The 18,083-nt window shown below is 36.3% G+C and overlaps 1 protein-coding gene across 2 annotated transcripts; it reads left to right on the top strand.

Moving 5' to 3' along the window:
* Positions 1-759: 759 nt before the first annotated feature.
* On the top strand, positions 760-17,280 carry LOC116853245 (segmentation protein even-skipped). 2 transcript variants are annotated; one of them, XM_032834212.1, is made up of 4 exons: positions 1,084-1,227; positions 3,627-3,684; positions 8,034-8,329; positions 15,879-17,280. In XM_032834212.1, exons 1-4 carry the CDS (start codon positions 1,111-1,113, stop codon positions 16,695-16,697), a joined length of 1,290 nt encoding a protein of 429 aa, XP_032690103.1. In that variant the 5' UTR covers positions 1,084-1,110; the 3' UTR covers positions 16,698-17,280. The 2 variants fall into 2 exon arrangements, with proteins under 2 accessions (XP_032690102.1, XP_032690103.1); XM_032834211.1 differs by lacking the exon at positions 3,627-3,684 and having other exon boundaries at positions 760-1,227.
* The last annotated feature ends 803 nt before the right edge of the window (positions 17,281-18,083 follow it).

Raw genomic sequence — 18,083 nt, forward strand, 5'->3', positions numbered from 1 at the left:
TACAAATCTGACGACCAGTACTGTCTAAGTACTGAGCCGATTGTACTGCTAATGCTGGGAAAGTACTGGCTAACAACGGTTGGGCTAGTACTTTCCCAATTTGCAAATACTGGACCAAAGTTATCATCCGGTATTAGCACCAGTACTGCGTCAATAGTTTTTCCAGTGCTGTGCTAGTACTGGAACTCCGACAACCCGTATTGGCCCAGTACTAGGCCGATTGTAAAACCCTATATGGGTCCCCATTCCTATGTCAGACACTTTGCCTGGACATTGAAGCTGAAAACTCCAGTATTACTGACTGCATATTTTCACCTTGTCAAGCATTACGCACCAGTCGCTGTTAAGATTGTCAGTAAATTCAGGATATCTTGGGTGAAAGTTCATTTAAATCGTTCCATCGCATCATTTGCCAGTTTCCTGTAACATCTCAATAGTTACCGCAGTCGTTTACAAAATGGATCTTTCTGCATCAATTTGATAAGTTCTATCCGCACACAAGCAAACGTACGCGTGGTGTCAGACACCCTGTACATATCAGCCTCAAGTGCAGAAAGTGTAAGAAGAGGAACTCGAACGAGCAGATCTCATCTCGTGGGACAGATCCATGACGTTGCTGGTACGTACGGAATGCCGCGCGTCGATTGGCCGTCTCCTACCACTGTTGACTAGCCTAGCTTGCGACTCTCGCCAATCAGAGGGCAAGGATTATCATCGCACAAGCGAGAACCGCCCGCGTGCAGGCTCTCATTCAGCGTCTATAAGCAGTCTCTCGGCTAGTTGGAGGTTAGTTGCACGTAAGGGTTTGTGTCGTTATTGGCATCTCGAAGCGCATCTTTACAAGAGCAGCAAATTCGCATTAGTATTTCTCACATTAGTATTTCTGCTCGCGAAGAACGTGCATTTGAAAAGAAAAAGTTACAAAAGTGCTGGTCCACATGACTGTATAATATTAACATATACTTACATCAAGATTTTTTTGCACTAGTTAGAAGTGAAGTGCTCAAATGTTGCATGGATCATTTTTTATGCACTATGATTCTGCTGCGGAAGTTTCCTCACATCAAAACTTGTTGCCAGAGCAACGACAGCGGGAAACAATGATCATCGATGTGGTCCCCCCGTATTATCAATTCAGTCGACTGCATATTTCTTCACCCACGAATGTGTCGAGTACCACCGAGAATGGTGAGTCCAGCAATGGCATTCGCAGCGACAGTCCCAACGGTGAGTGATTTATTAATAAATAAACTTTGCACGCACACACAACATGCGACGCAACATTACACGCGACGCGCGCGCATAAACATATTTATTTCAAACGCGATGCGTAAGCGAGAACTAACGATCAGGAGAATGCGATATAAAGAAAATTGTGAGGAGCGACAATAGCGAATCTCATTCGTGTTTGTACACTTGTTCGCAGAACGGTTTGAATGTTTTCTTCGACATACTGCGGAGCAGACCGACGTCCAACGAGAGGACTTATTAATCATCACAAGATAAGTTCTCTCATTTAACGTCGAATGCTTCTAGGAGTGATACGATGAAGTATTCAAACCATTACGCAAGCGAATGTATATATATCTGTTGTTAAATCGTTGAACGAGAAAAGTTTAGAACGTAACTCGTTTATTTTCTTTCTATTGATAGTCGTTATTTTGTTTTGTACGGCAAGGACATTTCATATATACTGTTAGTAGTGAAGAGATCGCGGTATTTATATCTCGATGAACTTCAGAAACCGATATCAATAGGAAAATTTATCATTTGAATTGAAAGACAAATTCTCCTCTACTGGATACAGATATGCGTCGCGAAACTTAAACAAAGAAAAATCTTACTTGCCATAAAATGTAGAGATCTTTTTGCCACTGATTATACTAACTGGTAGAATATAATAACACATTGCAACGTCTTTGTGATCGTTTAATTAAATGCCGTTGAGTTTACTCAATAAAATATACACAATTGAAAAGTATCCGCTTCTTCCTCCCAATTCTTTGGGTTTTTCTTAATATATTTAAAAAATCATAAAAAAAACTATTATGTCATATGTAAGACTACATCCGTAAATGTATTTTACAAAACTTTATTATACACGAAGGAAATATTGCAACAAAAATTACATCAAAATTATATTTCACTCTACCCTGTTTTTTGTGTGTAAAGCTGACATATTGTATTACAAATTATTACAGAAATATTAAGTTCGATCTATCGAGTATGATATGAAAAACATTCAAGTAATTACAATAGTTTTATAGTAAGAAAATTGCAGAATATTGCAGTAAAGGCATATTTACGTAACATTTTTAAACGGATATTTAGGTAATTAAGATTATAATTTTTGTGTGTGGAGTCGAAGATTATGTACCAAATTTTGTTGTAACTCCTATTACAATATTTTCTCCGTGTACTTGCCATTGTAGACTAAAATCTATAAATACTAAATGTAGAAAACGCGGGATAAAGAGTTTTATACAACATATTTGTGTTACAATTTAATGAGAAGCGAATAGGGCTGTAAGAACCTAATCGCGACTGTTTGGTGTGATTGCTAAATTGAATAATTCACGGACAGATCTCATGGTTTAAAACAACGAAATCGTTTCTAAGAGAACTTTTACTTTATATTCTAATATTTGTTACAAATATATTACAACTTGCGATTGTGTTTTCGCGCGAATGTATCGCGTTTAGATTCCGCGGATCGAATCGGTTCGCAATCTTTCCATTATTTGTTCGTTTCTCACGAACGCTTTTTAAACAAAGTTTTAGAGTAAAAGCTCTGAAAGTAAACAGTATAAGAAAGATGACTACCCAAGTAGAAATTGAACATCGTCAGTGTCCAGCCACGAAGTAGTAAATTTTTATATAAGATAGTAAATTTTAAATAACATTATTACTATCTAACGTCTAACATTAATAACATTCACTTCTCCTATAATAGCTAGATAAATAAATTAATTGATAATCAAACAAGTGAAATTACAGTTATGAGGTGAAAAATTATAAGTGGCTGCTAGTGCTAGTAATGTAACACTCGATTTTTTGAGATTTTTATCAAATTAATGTAACTTCAATTTTGATTTGCTAATTTTTTATAACGCTAATGGTGATATAGTAGTTAAATTATATATTTTAGAATAGACAGAGAGCACTATACTTGTCATATCTACCATATCATATTTGATATTTAATAGGCAACCTGATTCTATATTTCAATAATCTATAATTCTATATTTGAATAATCAATCAGTAATGAATTAGTAACGAGTTCGAAAATTTAAGCTATTCTACTAGTTAACTACTAGCTTTTGATTCAGGCGGACTAATTATATTTCTACTCGGGCAGTACGACCCGTCGCTGAATATTGAGCGCGATAATTTGAATCAAACAACGATAGAGGATAAATTTGTTCGAGTGTAGTGTACGCTTCTCGCTTCAAACGCTTGATTCAATGTTGATTGAATATCGCGAGTGCGATACAAACCGATTCCATTCGACTCTGGCAATAAACACAAACAATACGAAATGCTTTAAGCGTATAAGTAGTGATGCGTATTTAAGCAATATTTCTCTTGTTTTGTCCCGTTTGTGCCTCATCTATGCGCTGACAAAGGAGAGCGGCCACGGAGAGGACGTACGATCCGTCATTGAAAGCGAAGGGAGTTTGCCAGGTGAACAGAGTAGACCTGAGACTTTTCCCGAGCTCTGACCTCTCGTTCCCTTAAATGGGATCACCTGCTGTTGCCCTTTGCGGATGTTCCCTACTAAACGTGCGAGCTATGTTTACCACATAACGTAAACGTTGTCGCACTTATTCTTCCTCATGAGAATTCCTTGTAGTTTACGGCTTCAACTGCATGTTGACATGATTAGTGAATGCGAGCCTACTCATACGTAGGCACATATTTGTGATAAACAGTTCTCTTTCGGCGTCGATTGACTTGGAACTGTCGAGTTGATCGACACAAGAGTACTATACTTTAAAAGCATATCTTCTCGCTTACGCAGTTAACACGTTGATTGCCGCGCTGACTTTTTTCTATTGTTCAAAACCTTGAAGGATACAATAAATAACTTAATAATTTCTAATAATTGTTGGTTATTAAATAAAAAAGAAAGGAAGAAAGAACAGATAAATATTTAGATTGACTGACCTCCAATAACTTTCATCTTGACATATGTTGTCAAGATTATGTCCCTAAGTAGCAGAAAGTTTCAATCATCGCTCATTTATTAAAAAGTTATTAAAAAGTTTATTAAAAAGTTATCAACAAAAAAATCTCATAAGTAAGACGTAACTGCCGACATAGTGTATATTTAACAGGAAAACACATGGTTTGTGTTATATATAAATATCTTTCTAAGTAACATTTAAAAGTTTGATGAGGCGCTCATTGTTTCTTAAAAAGTTATTAACAAAAAACTTTCATACATAGAATGTACATTCTTGACACCGTATAGATAGAATTGCAGTCGTACTACTGTGTCCAAAAAGTAAGACCAGTTTTTATTTATTTTAAAAAATATTTATTTATTCTTCCAAATCTATTTCGTCGCCTTCAAAGTAATCCCCTCCCGACACAATACACTTATGCCAACGTATTTTCCAGTCCTCGAAACAAGAATTAAAGTCGCCTTCCGGGATGGCTTTCAGAGCGCGTAGCGATTCACGTTGTATCTCTTCTATCGTCTCAAAACGATTTCCCCGCAGTGGTCTTTTGAGTTTCGGGAATAGCCAGAAGTCACATGGTGCTAAATCAGGCAAATACGGTGATTGTGGAACGATATAAATCGAATTTTTGGCGAAAAAGTCACGAAGAACGAGTGCAGTGTGAGAAGATGCATTTGGCATTAATCGAGATTTTACACGTTTCAGGCCCAAAATATCTTTCAAAATGGTATTGGCAGATCCTTTCGAAATACCAACAGCATCAGCAAGGTCTCTAACAGTCATTCGACGATTAGCAAGCACAAGTTCTTCGATTTTCTTGACGTGTTGTTCATCGGTAGAGGTTGATGGTCGTCCGGAAAGCTCTTCGTCTTCAACACTTTCACGACTTTCTTTGAACTGTTTATACCACTTGTAAACATTCCTTTCCGACAAAGCATGGTCCTCGAAGGCTTTCTGCAATATCCTGAACGTTTCTGAATCCGAAATTTCATTCCGCAAATAAAATTTAATGCAACTTCTTTGCTCAATATAATTAGACATTGTAAAAATCGCCGAATGCACTTTTAGCGTCGTACAAAACCAAGCGTAAAGCAAAAAGTAATGAATGTTTTGACATGAAATTTGTCACAGATGTCTGTCACAATGCTGCCAACTTAGAAAAAAAATATTTATGATGTGCGGTTTACCCGCGCGATTTAAATTGAAAACTGGTCTTACTTTTTGCACACAGTAGTATGTGAACAATCATGATCGTTTGAGTCTTCCTTTAGAAGCGGGCGCTTTGTATGTTAACAGAAACGTCATTATATGAGCTAAAAGTTTTTAGCATGTCGAATATGTTCAAATCTTTCGTCTTACTAAATTGATGAGTCCATTGTATACTAAAATAACAAATCCTGAGAATATTAGCAAAGATTCCCGAATGCAAGGATTGTGTTAAAGTGTGCGCGCCTTATTATTAAAAGTATTTTTCATATATTTGTTGTATATTTAACCCCAAGTTTATTGATTTTTTCAAGATCTGTTATTTTAGTATATGTCAAACTCATCAAATTAATAAGACGATTAATAATTACTAAGACGAAAAATTGAAGCGTTAATAACCGAAGTGAACGTTATTTGTTATTTGTTTTATACAGGACGATTGTCCTGCATAAAGCAAATCCTTTATTTTTTACGTTATAATTCCTCTACTAACTCAGTTTAAATATATGTAAAGTTTAAAATAAAAGAAGCTCATATATAGTTTATTAATTAGTGTTTAAGAATTCTACAAATATATAAATAAATTCTTATATTATATATAGTACATTCATTTTTATTGTCTGCTATCACTTTTTAAAATAAAAATATCCTTTGTTGAATAGTAATCGATTTTCGCCTTAGTAAAACAAATCTATCGTATAATAACAGACCTTGAAAAGATTAGTAAAAGTGAGAGATTTAGTTGAGTTTAGCGAATTTTACAAAGAAATATTCCAAAACGATAAGTCGCTTAAATTTATGCCTTGTATAGGAATCTTTGTTAATCTTTTCAGGATTTGTTATTATTTTTGATATACAATAGACTTATTAATTTAGTAAGATACACACATATTCGACAGACCATTCATGAACTAAATATCGAGTAACATATTTAAAGAAATTGCTGCAAGCAGTTATGTAACAACAAAATAAAATAAGGTAAACAAACCTTAACCTTTACTGTTTTTGAACATAATAAGATATGCAAAATATCCTAGAGCAATCTTCGAAACATTCGTAGAGATATAGTACGAATTGAGAAATATCGCAAAATGATATAGGACTTTTATGGTCATCTTAATCCTTCTTGTGCCTTCACGAAAACCCGTCTTGTGCCTTCGAAAATTGTTCTGGGATACCCGACTACGAGAAAATATCACTCTAAGCTGCATCCTAAAACGTCGTTTTTAAGGAGATTTTACTCGATATAGTATATGTAACGTAAACTATAGATATTTAATAATATTTTAATAAATATAGATATTAAATAAAATTTTCCTCACAAAAGACGTTTTGGAATGCAATCTTAAAGTACCCTACAATCCTTACTTTTACTTTCAATCACATACCTTCAACTTAAAATATCTTAGAAACTAAAAGAGACCCGCTTAATTCAAAACGTATGTTATACTTAGGAATTAATCCTCTACAGTATATGTCAAGTTAAAGGTTATTTTAGATGGTCCAGTTGATCTAAATATTTACCGAAAAGTGCTAATCCACGTGATAATGCTTGTTTGCAGATAAAACGCATGTAAACTTAACAGGAAAGTCTCCTACCGTCTTGCGATCTTCGTATATATATTAGTTATTTATAATTAATTACAGTTATATTGTGCGTCATGCGGAACTGTACGACTATATTCACTGTTATCAGAAGAATTATAAACATAAATTTAGGATATCAGATTGAATTAAACAGATGTTTTGGTGATATTTCAATCCTCTTCAATGTCAAAATAAAGTAAAGGCACAACAATCACATGTATGAAATAGTATATAGCGTTAATCTTATCTATATATAGAAGACACTTAAAATATTATATATTATATATTATATATTATATAATTATATATTATATAATTATATATTATATAATTATATATTATATATTATATATATATATATATATATATATATATATATATATATATATATATATATATTATATATATATATTATATATTATATATTATATAATTTGTTATTAAATACAATTAATTATGTTTTAAAGACGGGCAGAATTTTATGTAACGTTATTATTTTTTTTGTATGTAAAAGTTGCTATAGAGTTTTGTAACCGAGGAATAGATTGACATTCTGCAATAATTGACTATCCTTTTTATTATGTATGTGCTACTTATACGAGCTGAAATGTGTTATGAAAAAGTTTGCTACGTTTCGAGTGAAATTTGTTATGATACCATTAAAATTTCCTATGTTCCTCAGCAAAATAGACCTCAGTGACATAGTCTGTGCACTATTAAAAACATAGTAAAGTTGAAATGAATTTGCATGAAAAAGAATTATAATATTCTCTTTATGTATATAAACCAATGTGTGAGACACATCAGGAGCAACGTTAATTACCGATGATCACTGTGGTATTCAATGTGTTAATGAGCGTGATTCAGCTGCTTCATGTCTGTTTCTATCAATGCCGATTAAAGCTAGATCTAAAATTCAACTCTTTATTCAGACAAAGACTTAAACTTAAGATTTTCAAACGACGTTAGCAGAAACGGGCGTTATTGTGTGAGAAAAAATGGAGAGAATCAATATTGACTATTACTAATGTAGCGAAATCTATTGTTGTTTCACAGAAATGTCGCCGACCCATCATCATCAGCAACACGAATCACAGCAGCGGCAACAACAACCACCACCACTACCACCGCCGCCGCCACCGCAAACATCGTCGTCGCAACAGCAACAAAACGACCAGCAACCGCAATCGCAACAACCACTGATGGATCCTAACATCAGAAGATATAGGACCGCCTTCACGAGGGAACAATTGGCGCGATTAGAGAAAGAGTTTCAGAAAGAAAGTTACGTCAGTAGACCGCGAAGATGCGAGTTGTCTACGATACTGGGACTTCCAGAATCCACGATCAAAGTAAGTTAGACATATCGTGCACGGGGAATATTGATTGGATATGAATGGACGTTTATTGCGCGCGAAATTCGCCGAACGATGACTTTATCTGTGTGTAAAATATGATGAAATGTATGAAATGTGCAAGACGGCGCGTCCCATTAGCACCTTCATCCTAGCGTTTAATCGTGGCCTCGGGAATTGTGAAGCTTCGATGATTGATCGATTGACGATTATCAAGCGAAGTAACAATCAATAAACTCGCGCGCACGCACGCAGCTTGTGAACGTAAAATCGAAGTAAAACGTAAACATTGTAAAACTTAAATACTTTTTCAATTATTAAAAAATTTTCTTCAGTTATTAGAGAATATCATAACTTTTTTCATGTGAAATTCTTTTCAGTTTAACGGTGTAATCCTCTAGTGTAGAAATAAATCAGTAGATTTTTTCTTACTAAGAACGATATAGTAAATTTTGTTAACTAGAACAATACATGCGCGCGCTATATAGCTAATGAAAAACAATAAAAAATATAAAATAAAAATAAAATTAAAATTAAATTAAATTAAAACATATTTTAATTAATTAATTATATGGAGAGACAGGGAGAGACGGGGAGAGACTGGGAGAAAGAGAAAAAGGCAGGAAAAGAAGAAGAAAGACAGGGGGAGATAGGGAGAAACAGAGAGAGACGGGGAGAGACAAAGAAAGACAGGGAAAGATAGGGCAAGACAGGGAGAGAAGGGGAAAGACAGGGAAAAACAGGGAGAGACAGAGAGAGACAGGGAGAGATGGGGAGAGTCAGGGAGAGACAAGTGAGGCAGGAAGAAACAAGGAGGTATGAGGAGAGATAGGGAGAGGTAGGAGAGGCAGGGAGAGACAGTGAGAGACAAAGAGAGACAATGCAGATTATAGGTTTATGTGAGTTTTTCGCGACGTAATTAAAGTGTAATGAAATATTAAGAAAGGAGATGGAAGGCGCGCGCGTAGCGAGAATTTTCTAATTAATTTTTTAATAATGCATTTTTTTGCATTTTCTTGAAGTACTAAAAAGTTCATATAAAATTTTGAAAAAATTCTCAGAGCTCTATGAGAAGAAAATAAACAATTTTTATCTCTTGCTATTTTTCAGTAAAGTTGGTAGTATTCGAATAAAAAATTATTGAAACCAATAATTTTATAGATATTTTCGTAAATATCTTAGAAAATAGAGGTGGTATAAACATTTTTTTCAAACAGAAGTTGTTTGTTTAATTACGTAGAATAAAATTCTATAATAAAACATATATGTTTCTATTTAAAAAAGCAAAGTTGACCTACAAATAACCTTGAAGTTTGGGGTCAAGGTTATATCCAAGGTCACCAGCAGATAGTTATTTTAGGCCCGAGCAATTTTTATTCAGGTCACTTTATCCAAAAATTCTGTCTTAAAGTTTTATTCGTGTGTATCCATACATTTGGCCCACCCTGTATATAGACTCCGCATATAGTCAGAAAAGAGAAGCCAATATGTACAGCCCCTCTGTTCTCTGTCTCTTTCTGCACAGACAAAGTGTGCAATAAGATTTAAGTAAGACTTTTATTTGCCTGTCTAGTCGGGGTGTTGTTGCGCTCTATAATATTATGGAAACGAGAAATGGATGCATGCGTAACAAAAAAGTGACAAAATAGGAAGAAAACTATAGCTCCTCTATTCTCGCTCTCTTTCTGGATATTGGCTTCACTTTATGAGACGATAGAACATAGGGCATTCGGAGTCCATGTATACTATGTTCATAACTACAACATAACCTCCGATCTGTCACCGTTGCGACTGACAGCTGCATGCGGCGCGAATCTAGTCGCCTGCGAACAATCAATCGGCATTGCGGAAAAGATGCCTCAACGTTTCGATAGATTTCGATATAACCGACAATTTCATAGCGTTTTTACATATCTCCTATTTACTATTTGGATAACCCTTTTTTGCATAACCATCATGCGTCTTCGACACGATGACAGCCGCGCTCACTCGCTCGTTCCGCTGTTCGCGCCCATCGCGCAACGGCCAATCGGATGCGCGATAAAACGGTAACAATACTCTGCGATAATTTCGACTCGAGCGAACTTGCGTCTACATGACTTTTTTTATTATGGATAAATAGTAGACTTTAGTTCCTGAGATATATCTCATAAATGACGCAAATAGAACATAAAATATATAATAAATATATATATAATAAATCAAGTAAATATATAATAAATATATATATGTATATATATATATATATATATATATAATATAAATCAAGCAAATATATAATAAATCAAGACAAAATACCGGTATGTTCCTTAGTTACAAAAATTTTTTAGTAATTTTTACTATAAAATTCTCGCCGTGAGTGTTTATACGATCAAAATTTGCGTTCTATATTTGGGTATAATTTCTCGCAACCTTTTATTACCATGAATTGTCGAGAATTCCCACGATGAATCGATTATCAGGCAAATAATTAATTAGCACGTGCTTACGCGCAAAATATGAGCGTGAATCGATACGAGAAACGCTAATACCGCAATTTAAATTTAACCCTAACATAGCACTCATCTTTTTAGCATCTTAATCTGGCACACTAGGATTGTTTCTGTCTTCGCTTATTTAAATGCCATAAAAATGCTAATAAAAATATATAGAAAATTATGAGTACACATTCTTTTAAGTTTGTAGAATAGAATTATGTAAAGAAATAATAGCAAATATTCACTTAAATATCTTATTTCACTGCAAACATAAGGAGGAACGCGATAAAAACATGAATTTACATAACTTTTTTGAAAATGAATTTAAGAAGTTAATACTTTAGAATTCTCTTGTCGATACTTGAACCTTAAACCTGAAAAAAAATTTACGCATTTTAATTGATCAAAAACCATTATTGTTTGAGTTACGAAAATACACGATTTTTTCAGTCAAGAGACAAGTAAAATAATTATTAGTTTTTAAGGTTTTGCGATCTTAAATTTGTTGTGTATAATACGGATTTTATTAAAATTATTACAAAGATTTGTTATATTTACATATTTTTTTCTTTTTGTTCGTGATTAGAGTTAAACGATACAGAAACCTTGATCATGTATAATAAAATTAGAAATAAATAAGTGACTTATATAAAACCTTTTTTATGTATTATATTTAAGATAAACAACCGAAATATAACGAAAAATCTCTATTTTGCATCTTTATTTTATATTTTAACATCTTAGTAATTGCGGTTTGAAACGATCCTAAAGCAATTTTGTCTTTTTTTTCCTAACACTAGAAATAACTTAACTTTGTATTTAAACTTAATATTCCCCAACTACAACTTTTTCTTTTTAACAGGGGGAACAAAAACCAGCTGAGGCTTAAAATGTGTGTCAGATTAGGATTAAACATATAAAGTCTTCGCGAATGTGTACACGCAATCGAAATGCACTTTCAATATTCGGGATGAATTTCTCACTGCTTGCCCGTCGAAGGATACTCTCTCCCCTCCCTCCCACCGCACCTTCTCCAACATCTCGCGCTTAATAGAGGCAATTAGAGGCGTTCTTGTTCACGGGCCGAGAACTGCTGGTTGTTTCTTGTCGCGGCCAGCTGCGGCCGTGTTTGATCGGCGATTATAGCCTCGAGAGCGATTCAGTAGCGTGGATTCTTCCAACCTCTCGCCTTTGATCCTTCTCTCCTCCTCGCCGACAGTGCCGTAATATCGTCCTGCGAGACATCGCCGATGCAATACGCGCGCCGGAACGGGGAATAGCTTCCTTCCTCCCCGCGTGAGGAAATCTTGTACGTTAACGAATCCGATTCCAGGCCCCCTCTCGATATGGTCCCGACTCGGTTTTTACGGGCCTGATCCCGAGGATCGAGGGGCGAGAGGGACTGGTCGATCCGGTCGAACGAAAGTGTTAAACGGCTGAATTAGCGACTGCCTCGCGGCCTACCTCCGACTTTAATGGATCTCTTAATTTCTCGTCTCGCGCCAGCTCGCAGTCCTCGTGGCGGTCGTAAAATGCGCGCGCCCGCGCTCAACGGCGCGGAGAACTGCCGGAAGGTGTTAAGCGACAGTAAACGTCCCGCACGAATTATCGGTATAATCGTTCGCCGCCTCCGAGAATTCTCCATTGTATCGTTCGCTCCTCGATGAGAACGTGTGTGCGCGCGGTTTTACTCTATTCTGCGTACACTCGGATTATTACACACGATGCCATTGATGCCTTCCACTTTTGATTTGAATATTTTCTTGCATGATTGATAGCCGTTCATCCGTTGAGCATTGACTAAAACCCGTTGCCCACGAAACATGACTTGAAATTGTTTTTTTTGCAAGGAGCCATGCATGCCGCTTATTTCGTTCTACAGTGAGAAATTTTTTACTCTCTGCGTGCTCCGTTGCGTACTTGACGGTTAGAGTGGGAGCACAGACTTTTGCATAACGCATAAGGAAATCAACCAATCAGATTTTTTCATTTTCTTTCCCAGGATGGAAATGAAGGACTCTGATTAGTTGACTTCCTTCATGTGTTATGCATTATGCATTATACAAAAATCTACGCTAAGGCCTCTAGTTTTTCTAGACAGAGTTGCTGTTATTTTCCGCTGTTGAGTTGCTGTTTTCAGGTGTGTTGCTATAATCGCAAAACAGTTTATCCAGTCAGATAGATCGTATGTCAGCTGATGTTAGTCATATAATTACACTGTCATATATTTGACAGTTTGTATTGGTATTTTAGCAACACGTTTGGAAAATAACACCGAATCTGTTTGGAAAAACTAATTATCAAGCTTGCGACGGAGCACACTGAAAGTAAAATTTTTCGCTATAAAACGAACTTAGCGGCATGCATGACTCTTCGCATGAAAAACAACTTTAATTCGCACTCTGTGGCTATTGGATTTAATTGCTGATTGCCATGTTGCTACGCTGATTTTCATTGGTCACCCGTTGAACGCCGACTAACATGTTGATTATCACGTGTGTGTGTGTGTGCGTGTGTATGCCATTGTGCTGATTTTCATCGATACTTACACAGGAAAAAATAAAATGTTAATTTTAACATATTTTATATGTCCCAGAAAGTCCACTCTAAAGTTTGTGCAAAAATAATTCATCCGTGGCGTGTTATATACTTATCGTTGAATATTAATTAATTGATACTCGCCAATTTTTCTTTTACATTCATGTTTAATATACCGGCACAAGCAACATTAAACAATATAAATATAATACCGTATAATATCGTAAATTAATCTCTTAATATGATTAACCTTTTACATAAATTAATCTCTTGACATAACATAAACGAACTGTCACTCGTGACAGCCGAAATCGGTACGAAACGTATTGTGCAACTTTATCTGTGTGTGTGAGCAGAGGCTAATAGCCTTTCATGACTTACGTTTACGTTTTTCTCTGCCTTACTTTACGTCTGCGACTACGACGTTTATGTCTCTGCCTTAATCCTTATCTCGGCCTTAATCCGGCTCTCGCAGCCAGCGCGATGCGCGACGCGACACACAGTAAGCGACAAGCGATATCCAATGAGCGTACAGGTATTCTGGAAAAACTGTACGCTTATTGGATAGCGCGCGCCGCATATCGCATGTCGCGTTGCAAATCGCGCTGGTCTGCGAGAGCCATTACGCGGTTACGCGTTACGCGAAAATTCTGTGTCGTGGGACCGCACCCTTATATCATGAATAACATATGTTAATTTTACATTAAAATAACAGTAAAAAATAGATTACACACGAAAATTTTAACATTTGTACGTAAGATTTCTAATTGTCTTACAGTCGGCAAAAAAAAGGTTGTCACAACTTTTGCAATGAATTTTAGAACACACCACTAGTTTCCGAGATATGAGGACCCCTGCTCACACATACATGATCAGTTCTTTTCGGCTGCACTGCTGAACTGGTGCAATAAGTTAGAGTGAGACAAGTATATTTTTTCTTATTGCACCAGTTCAGCAGTTAGCCGAAAAGAACAGACTAACAGATAAAGCTGCACAATATGTTTCGTGCCGATTTCGGCTGTCACATGTGACAGTTCGTTTGCATGTTATATCAAGAGATTAATTTACGTAAAAGGTTAATTACGTTAAAAGACTAATTTACGGTATTACGCGGTATTATATTTATATTGTTTAATGTTGCTTGTGCCGATATATTTTCAGAGGAAAGATAAGAATAAGACATTAGATAAGTATCAAGAGGCAAAAAGGACGTATGAATGAGTGAGCCAATATCGATGCATCATTGCACACTTTTCTCTGTATACTTTTCCAATTGGAAAAGTATTAAGAGGAAAGTAGACAGAGAGAGAGAGGGAGAGAGAGAGAGAGAGAGAGAGCGCGCAAGAGAGAGAGAGAAATAGGAAATAGGGAGAGGTATAAAATAGGGAGAGGTTTGAAAGATATTTACATTTATATTGTGTATGTATTAGCATAGATTAAAAAAAAAAATACTTATAACAGTCACCGATATTTTCTTTATAGAACAATATTTTTATTTACAATTTTTTATTTTTTTTAGAACATATTTTTTAATTAGAACAATAAACATTAACATATTAATATCATACATCCTTTCTGTCTACCTCGGTCTCCTCTTCTTTTTCTTCTGTCTGCGCTCTATTTTCTATTCTTGTTCTCTATCCCTCTTCTTCTCTTTCACAACTATTAGATATGTAACTGCAAAGATTAAAAACGACACAAAACATCCAAATTCTTCATTCTTTAGATATACTTTAGTATACTTTTCCAATTGGAAAAGTATTAAGAGGAAAGTAGACAGAGAGAGAGAGAGAGAGAGAGAGAGAGAGAGAGAGAGAGAAATAGGAAATAGGAAGAGGTATAAAATAGGGAGAGGTTTGAAAGATATTTATATTTATATTGTGTATGTATTAGCATAGATTTAAAAAAAAAATACTTATAATAGTCACCGATATTTTCTTTATAGAACAATATTTTTATTTACAATTTTTTATTTTTTTTAGAACATATTTTTTAATTAGAACAACAAACATTAACATATTAATATCATACATCCTTTCTGTCTCCTCTTCTTCTTCATCTGTCTGCGCTCTATTTTTTATTCTTGTTCTCTGTCCCTCTTCTTCTCTTTCATAACTATTAGATATGTAATTGCAAAGATTAAAAATGACGCAAAATTCTTCATTTTTTAAATATATTTTTCTATATTCAACAATATTTATCTGCAAGAAATCTAGAGGACACCGTTGTCGTTCCGCTCATCACTCACTCCGTCTCATATTCGCACATCGTACATACATACAAAAAAAAAACACACGGCGCGTTACACACAGAAATATCTCTAAATCAGAGCTCGAAATTAGTTAGCAACGCCTTCTATCTTCCTTTTGCCGTGAGCGGGCTTCAAGCTTGAAGCCGCGACCGGTCGCGATCGTCATTTGCGTAGCTCGCTCGCGGCAAGGGGAAGAAAGAAGGCGTAGCTCCCGAGAATCGGCCGAAATAGGCAACTAATTCCACGCTCCGCTCTAAATCTCGCAAAAATCTGCTGACAGGTCTGGTTCCAAAATCGCCGTATGAAAGACAAGAGGCAGCGCATGGCCTTGGCTTGGCCGTACACGATGTATACAGACCCGGCAATCGCCGCGACGTTACTCGCAGCCGCGTCGCTGCCGCCCGTGTCTTACCACGGCGCCCCAAGTTTGCCGACGGCGGCACACCTACCGCCGTCGCAGATGGTGCATCCGGTTGCCGCGGCCGCCGCGGCTGCTTCGTACTATGCTTCGCGGTACGCGCCATATCCAGTGCCCGTCACCAACGCATCCGCCCTGCACAGGCCGCACCCGCGCATCATCGGTGACTTTTCCGGTCACCCACCGCTACTGCATCCTCACGCTCATCTCGCACCTGGTTCGCTTCACAACGGGCTGGGTTTGCCGACGATCAGCAATCCGCCGGCTTTCCTCGTTAACAGTCCGCCGTCATCTGCCGCCACCACGACGTATCGGCATACGACGCTACGAGAACTCAGCCCGGCCAACTCGGACGCATCCAGTGACTGCGACTACGTCGGCGGCCAGCAACAGCATCGGGGATCCCAATCTTGTGGCATCAGCGCGCTTCCGGTGCAACAGCAGCAGCAGCAGCAGCAGCAGATAGACACACGGGACGAGGAAGTCGAGTCGATGAGACTCCCGGTCGCTCAGAGTCTAGCCGAGGCGCCGTTGCCAAGCACCTTTGAGAAAAGAACCAATGTGTATAACAGCACTCCAGATTCCTCGTCGGTCTCGCTCGCAACAACGACGCAAACGACCAAGCTCGAGCCACCGAAATTATTTCAACCTTATAAGAACGATATAACCGAGCGAGTGTGAAGCCCTGAACTATGGCGACGCGATTAGCCGGTGTTGTTTACGCCTTAACACTTGCCCGCTAGGATTTTCTGCGATTTTCAACTTCACACGTGCTTGTGAACAGACGAATTAATTATATAAAATCGTTGTTGTGTCCTCAGCGATATTCAACGCGGTGCTACAACATGTGCGACACTGTGTACTCTGTTTGCATGCAAACAATAATATAACAGTCTCACAAGAGACGTTACAACGTATCCTTTACACGAAAAAGAGGAGTTATCTGCGGCAGCAAGAATCTCTGTGTGTGCGTGTGGCAGTTACATTTCATTGTAACATATGGATACCTAAAAGTATAGCTGCCAGTAGATATATATTTGTCTATGAAACAGTTTATGGTGCAGTAATAACTGTAGCATGAGTTTATGTTACAGCAGAAAATTTTTCATTACTGCAACAAGTACATTTTCAGCAAACTATAATTAGCTGCTGCAGTGAATTCTCTTTTCTCTGTGTATAAAAACGAGAATGCTTTCTCGAATGTAAATTATTGTAATTTTTAAATAAATCATTTTTATCATAATATATGGATACGTAAAAAAAACGTGGATTTTTCCGATTCTTTTCATTACCTTTACACAAACTGACTAGGCGGGTTAATGATTTGGCATCTAAACATTGTCTATGTTGTTTCTATGTAAATAAATCCTATGCATAATAAATGTCTAACAAGTTGCGGACCATTCTTACAGCAAGGTTGAGACCAAATCCACCAGCCTGCCTTAATTTCGAAAATAAATTGAATCTTTAACGGAATATTTTTATCCTATCCTACATTATTTAATAATTTTATTCCATCAATTTTAATAAATTTAATTTAATGTATTATTTAAACTATGATTTAACCCTTTATTTATTAATGAAAATATATTATTTTAATGACGTAATTATAATATATACTTATTTTACAGTGTACACTCGTTTGCGAAATGGTTTGAACACATTTTTTTGACAAAGTTATCGTATGAGACGGTCACAATTTGTCAGTCATTACTTAAGAATTTATGTGGCAATTACTAATTACAGGAGCCGAAATTAAAATACGTGACGTAAATATTAGTTTTTTATTATACTTTTATTTGACAGATAAAAATATAATAAACATCTCTTTTATTGCAGTTTTTACATTACATATCTCGTATATTAGCATTTTGACTTCTGTGTCAAAATGCTAATATACAATGTGATGAGATTGGGAATGTATCGAATGATCATAATTGCAAACCACTACAAACCTGCATGGTATTTGGTTGTGACAGAAGTCACAACCAAATACCATGCAGGTTTGTAGTGGTTTGCAATTATGATCATTCGATACATTCCCAATCTCATCGGTGAAAACGTGTC

The sequence above is a fragment of the Odontomachus brunneus genome, unplaced genomic scaffold (assembly GCF_010583005.1).
Source record: "Odontomachus brunneus isolate Ranch 3 - 2012 unplaced genomic scaffold, Obru_v1 Obru_scaffold_293, whole genome shotgun sequence".
In the NCBI taxonomy this organism is placed as follows: Eukaryota; Metazoa; Arthropoda; class Insecta; order Hymenoptera; family Formicidae; genus Odontomachus; species Odontomachus brunneus.